Raw genomic sequence first — 16,757 nt, forward strand, 5'->3', positions numbered from 1 at the left:
GACTTCCTGGGTGGTCCAGTGGTTAAGAATTTGCCTCCCAGGAGATTCAAGGGGGGTGTGTGTGTGTGTGTGTGTGTGTGTGTGTGATTCATGTTGATATATGGCAGAAACCACCACAATATTGTAAAGTAATTATCCTCCAATTAAAAATAAAATTAGAAAAAAAAATCCACCTTCCAATGCAGGGGACAGGGGTTCGAGCCCTGGTTGGGGAACTAAGATGCTATAAGCTATGGGGCAACTAAGCCTGTAAGCCATTGCAACTATTCAGCCCACGTGCTCCAGAGCCTTCAGGCCACATGTGCCACAACTAGAGAAAGCTTGGGGCCGCAAGAGAGACCCAGTACAGTCAAAATTAAAATAAATGAATAAAGTTTATTTTTTAAAAACTGAGAATATTTCAAGTAAGCTCAAGTAACTGAGGATCTTGGCTCTACAGGAGATTTAAAAAGGAAGTACTAGATTTTCATTTAGCCCCTTCCCTACAGTTTATACACTCCATTTTTTTAGTCTATTTTCATAGTTATTCAGCTACCCTACTAACTCTTTAGAGAATATAACAAATGAAGGTACTACTACTAAAACAAACAAATATCAGGCTACAAATTTTAGCTAAGTCTCATATATGATACTTTTCCAGAAAATTACTTACATGATACAAAATAGATTCTGAATAGCAATGAAATTCAGTGTCAACTAACACAAACTAATTTTCAAAACATTTATATTATCCATCAGATCTGAAAATGACCTCAGGAGGTACATATACTATTTATATATCTGTTCAGAAATTATCACCAAAATCTTCTCACTGCATCAATACACCCAGTAAGACAAGTTACTAGGTTTAAAAAGCCCCCAGATCTCATAATCTTTCCCTTCACAGAGAGGGACTTACAATCGAAGTCCAGGCAAAGGAAAAAAGGATGATGAAAGAAATGTGATAAAAGACGAGAAGGAACGTGACAGAAAGGTAAAATACTAAAGGAAGAAAACTGCCCACATTTCTGAAAGTTAGTCCTATGATCATCACTGGGCTGTTACAAGGTTAGTAATATAAACTGCTCCTTGACCAATGACTTAAATATATAAAAATAAAGGCTTGGCAGTGGTCACTTCTTAGAAGTAAGATGGAAATCAAGATTTGGGTTCGTAGTCAACAGGCTCTAGTTCATCTGCAACATCTACACTTTTATAAGGAAGTATCTGTGTATTATTTCTGTGACTAAAAATTAGTAACTATCTACACTGGTCAAATACATGGATAAAACTATACACAAATAGATTTGAGTAACAAGGAAAATCACACTAAATCTATATCTCCAAAACCACAGATACATCTCCTTGTAAGCAAGAATGTCTTGACTGTCATTCTTGGCTTTCTTATTGCAATTTTACCTCTTTTGCCAAGAAAGCAAAGCAGATAAAAACATCAAGTGACAATAAAGGAATACCATAAACCCACGTAACGTATTTTTAAGGTAAACATTTGCAAACACTAATACTTTTTGTTGTTACTGAAAACTGTTTTTAGTCTATCATATCATATAACCAAGATGTCTATTTCACTTAACTGCTTAAAGCAAAATTCACCTCTTCAAAGAAAAATGAAATCAACAGATACATATTTCTACAAAGTTACTATTTCTAATCATAAGAAATCTGTATCTCCTCACAAGGGAAGTATAAACTGTCATTTGTATTAATGGAACTATTTTCAAGAAAAAAAAAAACAAACTTTACTAGCTATAGTAGAAGAAAAAGAAATATACTAATCTCAGGTTTGCTAATTAATAAAAAGCCATGTAACCTTAGTAAGATAACCATCCTCTTCAACTTTCAGTTTCTTCATCTGTAAAATGAATACACTATAACAAAGGTCTTTCCAGACTTAAACATCACTGTCTCTATGTGCATATGGTAATTAAAAAAAAAATTTTTTTTAACAGGATGGAGGTTAGAGGACACTGTGTGTTTTAAGGCTCAGTGAACTTCTACACGTATGTCCTAGCAATTACCTGAATTTTGTTCTTATTACTGTATCAAACTAACAGTCATTTATAAGAGCACAAATAATCTTTTGTTTATAAAGAATCCTTCATTCTTAGAATATGAAGAGTTCTCATTTGAAACTTCATAAAACAATTATGAATGTGTATATATAGTAAAAGTTTCCAAACACTTAAAAGTGACCTTCAGGGAATTCTCTGGTGGTCCAGTGGTTAGGACTTGGCACTGTCAGTGCTATGGGCCCAAGTTCAATACCTGATTGGGAAACTAAGATTCTACAAACTTCCTGGTGCGAACGACAACAAAGATGTTCAAATGTTTAAACCAAATGTGTCAGTTAAAAGTGAGTACAAAATCTGTGACTATTAGAGAGTGGTACATATGAATGATTCTAGAATCTACTGAGAAGAGTATTTTTTTTTAAATACTGGAAGGCTTGTTTCTTCAGTGAAGCATATTTCAGAAAAACCTTAAAAAAAAGAATTAAGTTCCTAAAAGCTATTTTGGAAAAACATACCCCACATGTGGTCTCCTTGCCAAAAAGAATCAAATAAGAGAATTCTCATTCTGGCAAGAAAAAAAAATTACTGAACAGAAATAATTAAAAACAAAAAACAACATAGGAGGCTCACAAAATAAGGCAGAGAAATAGTAGATGTGAACTTCTAAATAAATCTAAACAAGTAAATAAATCTGAGCCCCTTCTCCTTTGGTTACTTACACTCTGGCAAAAGTCATATTATATACCAAATTACTGAGATTACCAGTTTATAATCTCAACTGAGATTCTGGAGTTCTTAATAATTTATTCAGAATACTATGGTTTAAGTGTAGGCTTTGGAATCAAACTGCCTGGACTCAAACCTTGGCTCTGCAAGCTACTGGCTACATGCTTTTGGACATGATATGTAATATTTTTATTTCTCAAATTTCTTAAATAGACACAATACTGTATCTACAGGGTTATGAAAATTAACAGTGATATAACAAATCAAGGTCTTAAAACAGAACTTTAGACATGACTCAGTAAAGAACGGGCTTCCATGGTGGCTCAGACAGTAAAGAATCCACCCACAATGTAGAAGATCTGGGTTTGATCCTTAGGTCAGGAAGATCCTCTGGAAGAGGGCATGGCAACCCACTCCAGTATTCTTGCCTGGAGAATCCCATGGACAGAGGAGCCTGATGGGCTACAGTCCTTGGGGTCGCAAGGAGTCGGACATGACTGAGTGACTCAGCACAGCATAGTTTGTGGAAATCGAGTCAATCCTTAAAAACGATAAATAACTCACTCTCCCAGTATTTATTACTCAAATCAGTTAACATTTCTACCATCAAAAAACTCATGTTTACAAAATGTTGTTTAACACATTAAATGGTACCTAGAAACCAGATTTTATATTGTTACCACAAAATTTTTTCTGTTCTCATTATTAAAAAAAAAAAAAGTCAATATATACTGGTGTATAATCTCAGTCCCAAATCCTTTTTATCAACTCTGAGGTAAAAATGTGTTTATTAATTGTTAACATACTTTTTTTGGGGGGCGGGGGGGGTGGGACCGGACCTTTTTATTGTGTTAGAAAATAAGCATTGCTATTAACATACTGACTCTAAGAACTACCGGGAATTGTATACAATAAATTCCAGCTATCATATTATACCTTACCGATTTTTTTGGAATGGTCGACCCATATTTACAGCAGCAGCGGCGGCGGCAGCGGCGGCGGCAGCGGCAGCATTTGTTTTATAAGATCCTGGTGAATTAAAGCCATTCACAAAACTACCATTGGGAAAGGGAGCCTAAAAGAAAATTTTAATGTTTAAATTGATTTGGGGTATTAAATATACTTATCACCATTTAAAGCCTATAAAGTAACCACCATCAACACAAAACAAAATAAAACAAGAACTCTTAACTCTGATTTCTTCAAACTTCAGCTTCAGTGAAAAACCATATATTCTCTAAGGATCTTACTTACCAGTGGTGTTTCAAAGTAAGGTGCAGGATTTGGAGACCAAGACTGAGGCACAATACTATAGACAGAGTACTGTTGGTGAGGATTATATACAGGCTGCATGAAGACCGGTGAGGCATACTGTGCTTGAGTTTGAATGGGCTGACTATACATACTAGAATCCATTAATCGATAACCATTCTTAGCAAAAAATGTATTGATGGCTTTTATCCTTGCCTAAAAGCAAGAAGAACACAAAGAATATATAATCACAAAGGATTAAGTGCATACTTTCACAAGTATATTTAATTTAAATTTTAAACATTTTACTTTTAAAAACTTTTACACAGAAAATACAATTAATACAATAAACAAAGTAAAATCATAAAAGTCAAAATATTAAAACTAACTGCAACTTATCAAAACAAGGGGAAAAAAGGCAAGTGGCTCTTATGTGAAAAGATGCTAGACCTTCCTCACAGAGAAATGTAATTAGAATGGAATTAATATTTCTCACTTATAAAATTGGTAAAAGCCTAAAAATCTAACAACATACTCTACTGAAAAAGCTGTGACAAACACATACTCTGATACACTGATGATGGGTGTTCAAAACAGTACAACCCTTAAAAAGGGAAAAAAATAAAATAACCTGGTGACTCCAGAGCCTTTTGACAGAAAACGTATAGGAGCCTGAAACATCCTGTTCCATTAGAAAGCAAGGAACATTAAAAACTACCCTAACAAAAGGACTCAAAGAGGCCACACTTCATCAGTAAGGACAATAAACACACCAAATATGTTTAAATATTCAAAAACCAAAAATAGCTTAACAGTCGTTTTTGAAGGTCATTTTGAAGGGGCTTCCCTGGTGGTGCAGACAGTAAAGAATCTGCCTGCAATGCAGGAGACTCGGGTTCAATTCCTGGGTTGGGAAGATTCCCTGGAGAAGGAAATGGCAACCCACTCTAGTATTCTTGCCTGGGAAATCCCATGGACAGAGGAGCCTGGTAGGCTACAGTCCATGGGGTTGCAAAAGAGTTCGACAGGACTTAGTGACTAAATAACAAGGGAACCAACACATTATTTTGAAAACTGGTAATAAAAGCTAGAACCAGGCATTTATCATATATATAACCCATACCTAAGGGTAATGAATATGAGAGAAAGTATTTTGACTAACAAATGGAAAAAATATAGAACAGAAATAGCAACAGATAGCAACCCTTAATGAATGTATCCAGTCAATGATCAGCAACAGCTAGTACAGGAGACACACACATGGACACTATGTGTTTTTGTTCTCTCTGCTGCTCCAAGATCAAGTCCAATCCTGATTAAGCCTCTAGATCTAGCTACCAATTTGCATGAAATAGAGAGGACAAAGACTGTGTTAAAACTATGCTTAAGAATATAACTAGCCAACTAAAAAGTGGGCTGAGAACTTGAATATACATTTCTTTAAAGATATACAAATGGACAATAAGCACATAAGAAGACGCTCAACATTACTAATTCCTGAAGGAACATAAACTGAAACCACAAAGCAATCCCACGTCACATCCACTAAGATGGCTACTAACAAGAAACAGAAAACAGTGAGGTGCTGGAGAGAATATGGAGAAACTGGAACCCTGTGCACTGCTGGCAGGAGTATAAAATGGTACAGCTACTGTGCAAAACAAGCATGGAAGGCCCTCAAAAAGTGGAAAGTAGAATTACCATATGATCCAGCAATTCCACTTTTGGGTATATATACAAAAGAGCTCAAAGCAGAGTCTTGAAGAGGTATTTGTACACCCATGATTCATAACAGCATTATTCACATGAGCTAAAATATGGAAGCAAACCCAAGTGTCTATCAACAGATGAATGGATAAGCAAATTCTGTTATATAAATACACTGGAATATGTATCAACCTTAGAAAGGAGGAAATTTTTCAATATGCTACATGGATGGACCTTGAAGACACAATATTAAGTGAAATAAGCCAATCACAAGGAGAAAAATACTGTATAATTTATTTATATGAGGTAAGTAATCAAAGATAATATAGGCTTAGGTGGTTGTCAGGGGCTGGAGGAGGGGAAAACAGGGAGTTATTAACAGGCACAAAGTTTCAGTTTTACAAGAAGAAAAGAGTTATGAGAATAGATGGTGGTGATAGCTGTACAACAAAGACAATGTGTTTACTATTACTGAACTATTAAATGAAATTAAAATAAGATGGTAAATTTTATATGTATTTTAACACTATATGTATATACACACACACAGCGCTAACTTCCCTGGCTGTACAGTGGTAAAGAATCTGCCTGCCAAAGCAGAGTACACAGGTTGGATCCCTGGTCTGGGAAGATTCCACATGCCATGGAGCAATTAAAAGCCTGTGCGCCACAACTACTGAGCCTGCGTGCAGTCAGCTACTGAAGCCTGTGGGCCTAGAGCCTGTGCTCCGCAACGAGAGAAGCCACAGCAATCAGAAGCTCACGCAGCACAATGCAGAGCAGCCCCCACTCACTGCCGCTAGAGAAAGCCCACTTGGAGCAACAAAGACCCAGTGTAACCAAAAATAATAGATTAATTTCAAAAACAGAAAGTTTGAGTGTATATATATATACACACACACATAATAAATTTTAATTTATATTACTATGGACACTGCCTGCAGCTTGTGGGATATTAGTTCCCCAACCAGGGATTGAACCCGTGCCCCCTGCAATGGAAGCATGAAGTTCCAACCACTAAAACGTCAAGGCATTCCCTACTTAGAGGCTTTTTTGTTTGTTTTTTTGGTCATGCTGTGTGGCATGTGGGATCTTAGTTCCCCAACCAGAGATCAAACCTGTGCCCTCCAGTGGAAGCATAAAGTCTTAACCACTGGACCACCAGGAAGTCCCATCACCAAATTTTTCAAAGGTAGAAAACAGATTTAAAAGGACAGTCCAGAGAGAAAAAAAAAAATAAAAGGACAGTCCACTAAAAATGATGTAAGCAAGGAACAAAGATGTCTAAGAACAAGTAACTAGATAATCAAGTTGCAGTACAGGCATACTATACTTTTACTGCACTTTGCTTTATTGTGCTTCCCAAATATTATGGTTTTGTTTTTGTTTTGTACTATTTTTGCAAAATAAGGGTTTGTGTCAGACCTGCATTGAGCAAGTCAATTGGTACAATTTTTCCATCAGCATTTGCTCACATTGTTAAGAGCTGATTCATAATATTAGCTTCAAGTGTATAAAATAAAGGTCCAATTTAAAAAATACATATTTTTGGTTGCATTGGGTCTTCATTGCTGCAAGTGGGCTTTCTCTAATTGTGGTGAGCGTCTCTGCATGACACTATGGTAATTCTTGCAATATTTCTCATTTTGTCATTATTGTTAAACTTGTTATGGTGATCTGTGATCTTTGATGTTACTATTGTTAATTGTTTTAGGATACCACAAACCACGCTAATATAAGGTGACAAACTTAATCAATAGATGTGTGTGTTCTGGCTACTCTACCAATGGACAGTTTTCCTGTTCTCAATCTCTCCCTGGATCACCATATTCCCTGAGATACAACAATATTGAAACGAAAATAGCCTCTAAATATTCAAGTGAAAGGAAGAGTCACAGATCTCTTACTTTAAATAAAAAACTAGAAATGGCTTTTAAATTATTTATTTGGTTGTTCCTGGTCTTACTTGTGGTATGCAAACTCTTGGTTGTGGCATGTGGAATCTCGTTTCCTGATCAGGGATAGAACCTGGGCCCCTTCACTGGGAGCATGAAGTCTTAGCCACTGGACCTCCAGGGAAGTCCTAAAAACAAGTTTAGTGAGGAAGGCATGTTGAAAGCCAAGAAAGGCCAAAAGCTAGGTCTCTTGTGCCAAACAATTAAGTCAAGTTGTGCATGCAAAGAAAGTTCTTTAAAGAAATGAGAACTACTCCAGTGAACACACAAATGATAAGAAAGCCAAACAGCCTTATTGCTGATGTGGAAAAGTTTCAGTGATCTAGATAGATGATCAAACCAGTCCCAACATTCCCTCAAGCAAAAGCCAAATGCAGAGCAAGACCCTAATTCTCTTCAATTCTGTGAAAGCTAAGAGAGATGTGGAAGCTACAAAAGAAAAGTTTGAAGACAGCAGAGACTGGTTCATGAGGTTAATGAAAGAAGCTATCTCTATAACCATCGAAGTACGAGGTAAAGAATCAAGGACTGATGTAGAAGCCACACCAAGTTATCCAGAATATCTAGCTAAAATAAGTAATAAAAACTTTCAAATACTTTAGGACTTTCATAGCTAGAGAAGATAAGTCGATGCCTGGCTTCAAGATTTCAAAACTTAGAAGGACAGGCTGACTCTCTTGGTAGGGGCTAGTGCAGTCAGTGACTAAACTTGAAGCCAATGCATATTAACCATTCCAAAAATCCTTTGACCCTTCAGAATTATGCTAGACCCACTATGGCGAAGAACTAAAGAGCCTCTTGATGAGAGTGAAAACGTTGGCTTAAAACTCAACATTCAGAAAACTAAGATCATGGCATCTGGTCCCATCACTTCATGGCAAATAGATGGGCAAACAATGGAAACAGTGACAGACTTTATTATTTGGGGCTCCAAAATCACTGCAGATGGTGACTGCAGACATGACGCTTGCTGCTCCTTAGAAGAAAAGCTATGACCAACCTAGACAGCATATTTAAAAACAGAGACACATTTAAAAGCAGAGCTTGGGATTAACGTACACACATTTACACATATATACTAGGCCCGTCTAGTCAAAGCTATGGTTTTTCCAGTAGTCATGTATGGATGTGAGAATTGGGACTACAAAGAAAGCTGAGCATGGAAGAATTGATGCTTTTGAACTGTGGTGCTGGGGAAGACTCTTGAGAGTTCCTTGGACAGCAAGGAGATCCAACCAGTCCATCCTAAAGGACATCAGTCCTGAATACTCATTGGAAGGACTGATGCTGAAGCGGAAACTCCAATACTATGGTCACCTGATGCAAAGAAATGATTCATTTGAAAAGACCCTGATGCTGGGAAAGATTGAAGGCGGGAAGAGAAGAGGACAACAGAGAATGAGATGGTTGGATGGCATCACTGACGTGACTGACATGAGTTTGAGAAGGCTCCAGGAGCTGGTGATGGACAGGGAAGCCTGGTGTGCTGCAGTCCATCAGGTCACAAAGAGGTGGACATGACTGAGTGACTGAACCAAACTATGCCTATGTTCTTATCAATGAAACAACAAAGCTTAGAAGACAGCACAACTGTTAACAACATGGTTTACTAAATATTTTAGGCTTACTGCTGAGATCTACTGCTCAGTAAAAAAGATTCCTTACAAAATATTACTACTCACTGACAAGGCACCTGGTCAGTCAAGAGCTCTAAGGAAGATATATGATGGAGTTTATGTTGTTTTCATGCCTGCTAACACAACATCCATTCTGTAGCCCAAGGATCAAGGAGAAATTTTGGCTTTCAAGACTTAATTATATAAGTTTTTACTATACATTTTATAAGGCTATTAAGTAGTTGCCAGAGATAATGATTTCTTTGATGGAGACAGGCAAAATCAATTAAAAATCTTCTGGAAAGGATTCACCATTCTAGATGCCATTAAGATTATTCATCGAAAGAAGGCAAAATACCAACATGAACAGGAGTTTAGAATAAGTTAATTCCAACTTTCATGGATAACTGAGCAGTTCAAGACTCAAGTTTACTGGAAGAAGTTAACTGTGGATGTGGCAGAAATAGCAAGAGAACTAGAATTAGAAATAGAGCTGAAGATGGAACTGGATTGCTCCAATTTCATGATAAAGCTTGAACAAATAAGGAATTGCTTCTTATGGATGAAGAAAGTGGTTTCTTGAGATGGAATCTACTTCTGATGAAGATGGTGGAAGACTGTTGAAATGCTAAGAATGGATTTAAATATTATATAAACTTAGTTGTTAAAGTGGTAGCAAAGCTTGAGAAGACTGACTCCAATTTTTAAAGTTCTAGAGACTTCCCCTGTTGGTCCAGTGGTTAAGAACCCACCTGCCAGTTGCTGGGGACACAAGTTCAGTCTTCGTTCTGGGAAGATTCCACGTGCTGCAGGGCAACTAAGCCCATGTGCAACAACCACTGAGCCTGTGCTCTACAGCCTGCGTGCCACAACTGCTGAAGCCCCCACATGCTAGATTCTGTGTTCTGAACAAGAGAAGCCACTGTAATGAGAAGACCGAGTACTGCAACTAGAGAGTAGCCCCCTGATGAAAGCCTGCATGCAGCAACTAAGACCCAGTGCAGCCAAAAATAAAAATAATAAAAATTTTAAAAAATAAATAGAAAGAAAAGGCTAAATTATAAAAACCCTGGTTAGAAAACATAGGGTTAACATTTCATGATCTTGGATTGGTGATGATTTTTGATGTATGGTACCAAAAGCACATACAACAATAAAATTGAACTTCATAAAAATTAAAAACTTTTGTGCCTCAAAGGACACTTCAAGAGAATCAAAAGGTAAACTACAAAATGGGAAAAAAATACTTGCAGATCATATACCTGACAAAAGGTTAATATTCAGAATATATAAAGATCTGGTACAAATCAACAAAAAAACAAATAACCCAATATAAAACATGGTCAGGGACCTCCCTGGTGGTCTACTGGTTAAGAATCTGCCTCCCAATGCAGGAGATGTAGGTTCCATCCCTGACTGGAAAACTAAGATCCTACATGCTGCCAGGCAACCAAACCTGCACACCATAACTACTGAGCCCTCACACCACAACCAGAGAGAAGTCCGCGTACTGCAACAAAGATCTCACGTGCACAATAAGACCCAATACAGTCATAAATTTAAAAATATTTTTAAAAAATAAAAAATGGTCAAAGGACCTGAATACACATTTCTTCAAAACTGATATAAAAACGTGAAAAAGTCCATGAAAAGATGCCCAATATCTTGTGTCACTAGGAAAATGAAACCCAAAACCATAATAAGATTCCACTTTTTCCCATTGGTTTTATCAAAAATAAGTGTTGGCAAGGATGTAGAAAAATTTGAATCCTTCTCTATTGCTGGTGGGAATGTAAAAGGATACGGTTTCTTTGGAAAACACTTATGCACTCCTCAATATGTTAAACATATAATTATTATGTTACCCAATAATTCCCAGTACATACGGGAACTCAAACAGATAGTTGTGCAGCACTGTTTACAATAATCCAAAGAGGGAAGCAACCCAAGCATCTTTCAATAGATAATGGATACAAGAAATGTGGTATTTATACAGTGGAATATTATTCATCAAATAAAAAGTAATGAAGTTCTATACCTCTGGCTGATTCATGTTGTTGTATGGCAGAAACCAACACAGTATTGTAAAGCAATTATCCTTCAGTTAAAAATAAATTTTTTGGAAAAAAATCTTAAAAAAAAGAGAAATGGATTATAAAACACGAAAAAAAGTTCTGATATATGCTCCATATAGATGAAGCTTGAAAACATTATCCTAAGTGAAATAAGCCAGACACAAAAGAACAAATGTCACATAATTCCGTTTGTATGTAGCATCTAAAATAGGTGAACTCAGAAAGACAGAGACTAGAAGGGAAGTTACCAGCAGCTGGGAAGAATGGGAAGTTATTGTTTCATGGGTATAGCATTTTTATTTGGGAGGCTGGGATGTTTGGGAACTTTGTTTCAGAGTTTTTGTTCTGAAAAATACCAGTAATGATTGTACAGCAATGTGAATGTACTAAATGCCACTGAGCTGTACACTTAAAAATGGCAAATTGCATGTATGCATATTTTACCAATAATAAAATTTTAAGAAAGCATACATTACAAATTATCTGTAAACAGAGCAACAACTTAATGTTTTTCCATGGATAAATGATTAAATCATGATATACACGAACAATATTCTATGTATAACAGAAACAGTGGTGAATGAAAAGATCCTGAAGATCTACTATGAGAAAACAACAGAAGTGAATACACTGTACATTTCTATTCCCATAAAGATAGACACGAAAAAGATTTCTAAATGCATGCAGAAAAAACTGCTCTGGAGGAATCTGAGAGAGGGAGATTTAATTAATTAATTTACTATGAATCACTTGACCTTCTTAGCACATACAGGTATTACCTTCACAGTTAAAAATTCTGAAACAGTAAATATACAACAGAAATATATATATATAGAAATAAACATATATAATATATATATTCTATAATATATAAAATTTATATGAAATCCAAATAAAACTTAATATTCTCAGTCATAAAAACTCAAAACAGGAAGTATTGCCTCATAATGAAATTATCCACAGCACAGGAGGGCAAGCATTGTCCACTGAATCCCTTTGTCCTCCAAGATCACTGCTTTTGAACCAGAGAACTTCAGAAATGAAAAGCATGCACACTTCAAAGAAACAAACCAAGACCTGAGGGGTAAATGACATGCCCAGATGAAAGGATGTATAGCTGAAAATAGCATCAAGGCCTGGAACATACAATTTCTTGCTCCTGCACGTGTCTTTCTGGGTGCAAGGTCATCTGGTTTTAATGAATGATATAAAAATTAATTAATGTGAATCTCCACAAGAATACTGCTTTGTTGTTGTTCAGTCGCTCAGTCATGTCTGACTCTTTGCAACCCCATGGATTATGTGATAGATAATCAAAAGAACCATAGATAAAAATCAAAATGGCAGAAAAAGAAGAAAACTATAGTGAAAGAAAGGAAGGAACGAAGGGACAAATTTACCACTAAACCTGAGATCTCAGCAAAAGCAATAAGGTATAAGATACAGGAGGTATAAGGAAAAATCAAAATAGTGATTATTGGTAAGATCTATCAAGAAAGTAATCCAAAAGGCCCAACAAACTAATAGATCTAAGGAGTTCAGCAAGGCTGCTACAAATGAAAACATTTTTGGAAAAAATCACTAAGTTACCAAGGAGAGGGAGAAAAGCAGTAAAAATTTCTTTAAGGAAATAAGAAATACAACAGACTTGAATAAAGAAAATATATCATAATAAAGTTACCACAATAATGAATAATTCAGGGTAAAACTGCCAAATGTCCCCAATTTAATCAAATAATTAAATGTAATCCCATTAATTCCAATAAGGTTTTTGTTTGGTTGTTACTATTAGACAAACATTCTAAAATTCATATGGAAAAGAAATACTCAAGATAATTCTAAAAAAGCACAAGGAGGAAGACTTTGTACAAGGAGAAAAGGATATTAGAAATCTATGGTAATTAGAACAACTAGAGATATATAGGACAGATGCAACATTACACACAACTTGTGGAAGGACAGACCACTTAATAAGCGCTAACACAACTGCCTTTCTATAAATGAGGGGAAAATGAAATCAGATCCCTGTCTTGTACTATATATGAAGTTAATTCCAGATGTATCAAAGACCTAAATCTGACATATAAAACTTTCAAGTTGTTAGAAGACCTCGGGAATATCCTAAAAGCCTCAAGCAGGGAAAGGAAATAAGGAGAAGAGTATTACAGGTAGAGGAATTAGAATGAAAACTGGCAGATACCTTCATTCGTAATATGAAAAGTAATACCACCATGGAAAGTAATAATACGGTAGTAGTGAGATCTGAATATGTCATGTTCTTAGAACAGTATCTGAGATACAACCTCTTAATAAATGTAAGCTTCTCTCATTCTGGTTCTTTCACTTACTAGTTATGCGGAACTGGGTATGTGACTTTCATGCCTCACTTTCTTTACCAGTAAAAAGGAGAGTAACCACCTTACTGCTGCTAAGTCGCTTCAGTCGTGTCCGACTCTGTGCGACCCCAGAGACAGCAGCCCACTAGGTTCCTCTGCCCTTGGGATTCTCCAGGCAAGAATACTGGAGTGGGTTGCCATTTCCTTCTCCAATGCATGAAAGTGAAAAGTGAAAGCGAAGTCACTCAGTCGTGTCCGACTTTAAGTGACCCCATGGACTGCCGCCTACCAGGCTCCTCCATCCATGGGATTTTCCAGGCAAGAGTACTGGAGTGGGGTGCCATTGCCTTCTAACCATCTTACTAGGTTCTTATAAAAATTAAATGAGTCTATACACACACCATGCTTAGAATAGACACTGATATACAGTTAAGAACTCAGTAAGATTAAGAACAACACACCACATTTACAAACAATAATTACATATTACCCAGGGAATGTGGAGCTTGTCAAAGTAAGTGCATGTTTAGGATTCTATCTTGGACGGTAGGTTTGGTAATAATGTGGAGGATGGGCTTTAAGGAGGGGAAAGGTGAAGGGACAATAGTTAAAAGGCTATTCTAATCTCTCAAGCCTAAACAATGGCAATAATGACTGAAAGAAGTTTTGAAGTGGATTTTGAAGTGAACAGATTAGACATGAAAACAGTGAGCCAATCAATGACAATTTCCAGGTTCTCAAATAGCTGAGGATTAGCATAGATAAAGTTAACTGAAATGAGGTTGAAAATGGGGAATGTTTCCCACCTTCGTTGCTAAAAACTCATTCCTGCTCCTGACTTTTGAGATCTACAATTATCTTACACGTTGTCAATCAGCATCTAACTAAAACTTCATGCTGTCTGAAGTTATACTTTCAAAAGTTACTGCTATTTAGAAAGTATTTTGATGTCCTATCAACTAATTTTATGAAATAGCATTTCATATGAGTCAGAAATTTTTTTAAATTCATTATGTGATTAATAAAATGTCATTCATCTTTGTTAACAGACAACAAAAACTTTCTTGTCTGAAACTGGACTACTTAAAAATGTTTCTTACCATGATTGGCTTGCCCTGAAATGTCTTAACTTCTTCTCTTAAGTATTTAAAAGCCTGTTACAAAGCAGAAAGGAACTTTCATTAGCATTCAAATATTTCATTAAAGCAATCATTATTCTATTGAGAGGTTTAATATTACCAACTATCTCTAAACCAGAAAAAATTCCGAAGGTGACCCCATTATGCAGATGATAGGAAATGAAAAAGCAGAAATGTGAGACCTCAGCTACAGTTAACATTTATTATGTAATAACTACTAAGGATCACTACAGATAAAATGCACAAAATTCAGAAAAGACCCAAAATATCACTACATATCAATTTTAAAATAGGTTCAGAGAGCCTTCTAAGATGAAGAATTAAGACAAATCTGAGTGACTTAAAAATGTTATTATATAAATTTTTGTTTCAAAGTAGTTTTACTTATCTTTATATAAAACATGCTAACAAGAGTAATACCATTATGTCAAAATTTCAAGAATCAGAAGTTATATATATTGCGGCCTACTATGTAACAGAAATACTAACTACTGAGTACGTGTTAATTTGAAAACTGTGTGCTAATTTTTTATTGATAAGAAACGGTTCTTATGTTGAAACAAAGCTTTAGGAAGATCATCAAAAAGAAAACCAATTAAAAAGCAAAACCAAAAAGGTGAACAAAGTTCTCCAAAGTCTTGATAAACATTACTGTAAGCACACATTTTTCTCAATTAAAATACACACTATCTCTTTTTTCACCAGCAGTTCAAATCAAAAGAAAAGCTTTCTTCTCACCTGTTGTGCATCTGTGTCTGACTGGAAAGTGATATACCAGTTGCTATTGTGCGCAAACTCACAGCTTATCACCTTGGGGCAGTTTTCATTTTTAAACAAAGCTTTTACTTCCTAAAAATGAAAAACTTCAGTTAACCCTAAAAATATATCAATAATAGGCAGTTTTTCCTCTTCATGTCTTTGGGTCCTTTCTATTTCTTTACTTAGTAACTGTTTATATCTTCTGCCCATTTTTCTGTTGAATAGAATTATGCTCTAAAAGAAGAATATGCATAGTCATAGTGTAAACTGTGTGCGTGATTTAGGGAAGGAAACTTATTTTATAATCAGCAAAACTGAAAAATTATTTCCGTCCTACTGCTGCTAAGTCACTTCAGTCGTGTCTGACTCTGTGTGACCCCAGAGACGGCAGCCCACCAGGCTCCCCGGTCCCTGGGATTCTCAAGGCAAGAACACTGGAGAGGGTTGCCATTTCCTTCTCCAATGCATGAAAGTGAAAAGTCAAAGTGAAGTCGCTCAGTCGTGTCCGACTCTTAGCGACCCCATGGACTGCAGCCTACCAGGCCCCTCTGTCCATGGGATTTTCCAGGCGAGAGTACTGGAGTGGGTTGCCATTGCCTTCTCCAATTTCTGTCCTAATGGCAAGCTAAATCTTCCTTAAAGAAAAATCTCTGAAGTCCTATCATTATCTAAAAAAATGGGAGGGGGGAGGGAGGGGTGGGGGAAGGAGAAGGTCCTAGATTAGCATTTTCTAGGTGCTAACTATTTTCATGCATTTCTCCAGGCAAGTTTGGCCTTGGAGCCCAAAATGAAGCAGGGCAAGGCAAACAAAGAGTTTTGTCAAGAGAACTTGCTGGTCATAACAAACACCTTTTCCCAACAACCTAAGAGACGACTACACATGAACATTACCAAATGGTCAGTATTGAAATCAGACTGATTATATTCTTTGCAGCCAAAGATGGAGCAAATGTCTACAGTCAGCAAAAACAAGACCTGGACCTGACTGTGACTCAGATCATCAACTCCCTATTGCAAAAATCAGGCTCAAATTTTAAAAAGTACAGAAAACCACTAGGCCATTTATGTCAGGTAGGACATAAATCAGATACTTTATGATTATACAGTGGAAGTGACAAATGGATTCAAGGGATTAGATCTGGGAGACAAGAATGCCTGAAGACCTATGGACAAGAGGTTTG

The 16,757-nt window shown here is 36.3% G+C and overlaps 1 protein-coding gene across 7 annotated transcripts in view; it reads right to left on the reverse strand.

The window, feature by feature from the left end:
- The window catches only part of LARP4 (La ribonucleoprotein 4), a 75,396-nt gene that overhangs the window by 14,173 nt on the left and 44,466 nt on the right, over window positions 1–16,757 (reverse strand). For 6 of the 7 annotated variants that reach the window (XM_061416163.1, XM_061416161.1, XM_061416164.1 and 3 more), the window contains 4 exons: window positions 15,556–15,666; window positions 14,779–14,832; window positions 3,993–4,205; window positions 3,680–3,813 (listed from right to left, as the gene is read on the reverse strand). In XM_061416163.1, the coding sequence (XP_061272147.1) occupies window positions 3,680–3,813; window positions 3,993–4,205; window positions 14,779–14,832; window positions 15,556–15,666 (512 nt within the window). The remainder of the gene's footprint in view (window positions 1–3,679; window positions 3,814–3,992; window positions 4,206–14,778; window positions 14,833–15,555; window positions 15,667–16,757) is intronic. The other variant, XM_061416165.1, reaches the window with a different exon arrangement.

The sequence above is a fragment of the Bos javanicus genome, chromosome 5 (assembly GCF_032452875.1).
Source record: "Bos javanicus breed banteng chromosome 5, ARS-OSU_banteng_1.0, whole genome shotgun sequence".
NCBI classification, from domain to species: Eukaryota; Metazoa; Chordata; class Mammalia; order Artiodactyla; family Bovidae; genus Bos; species Bos javanicus.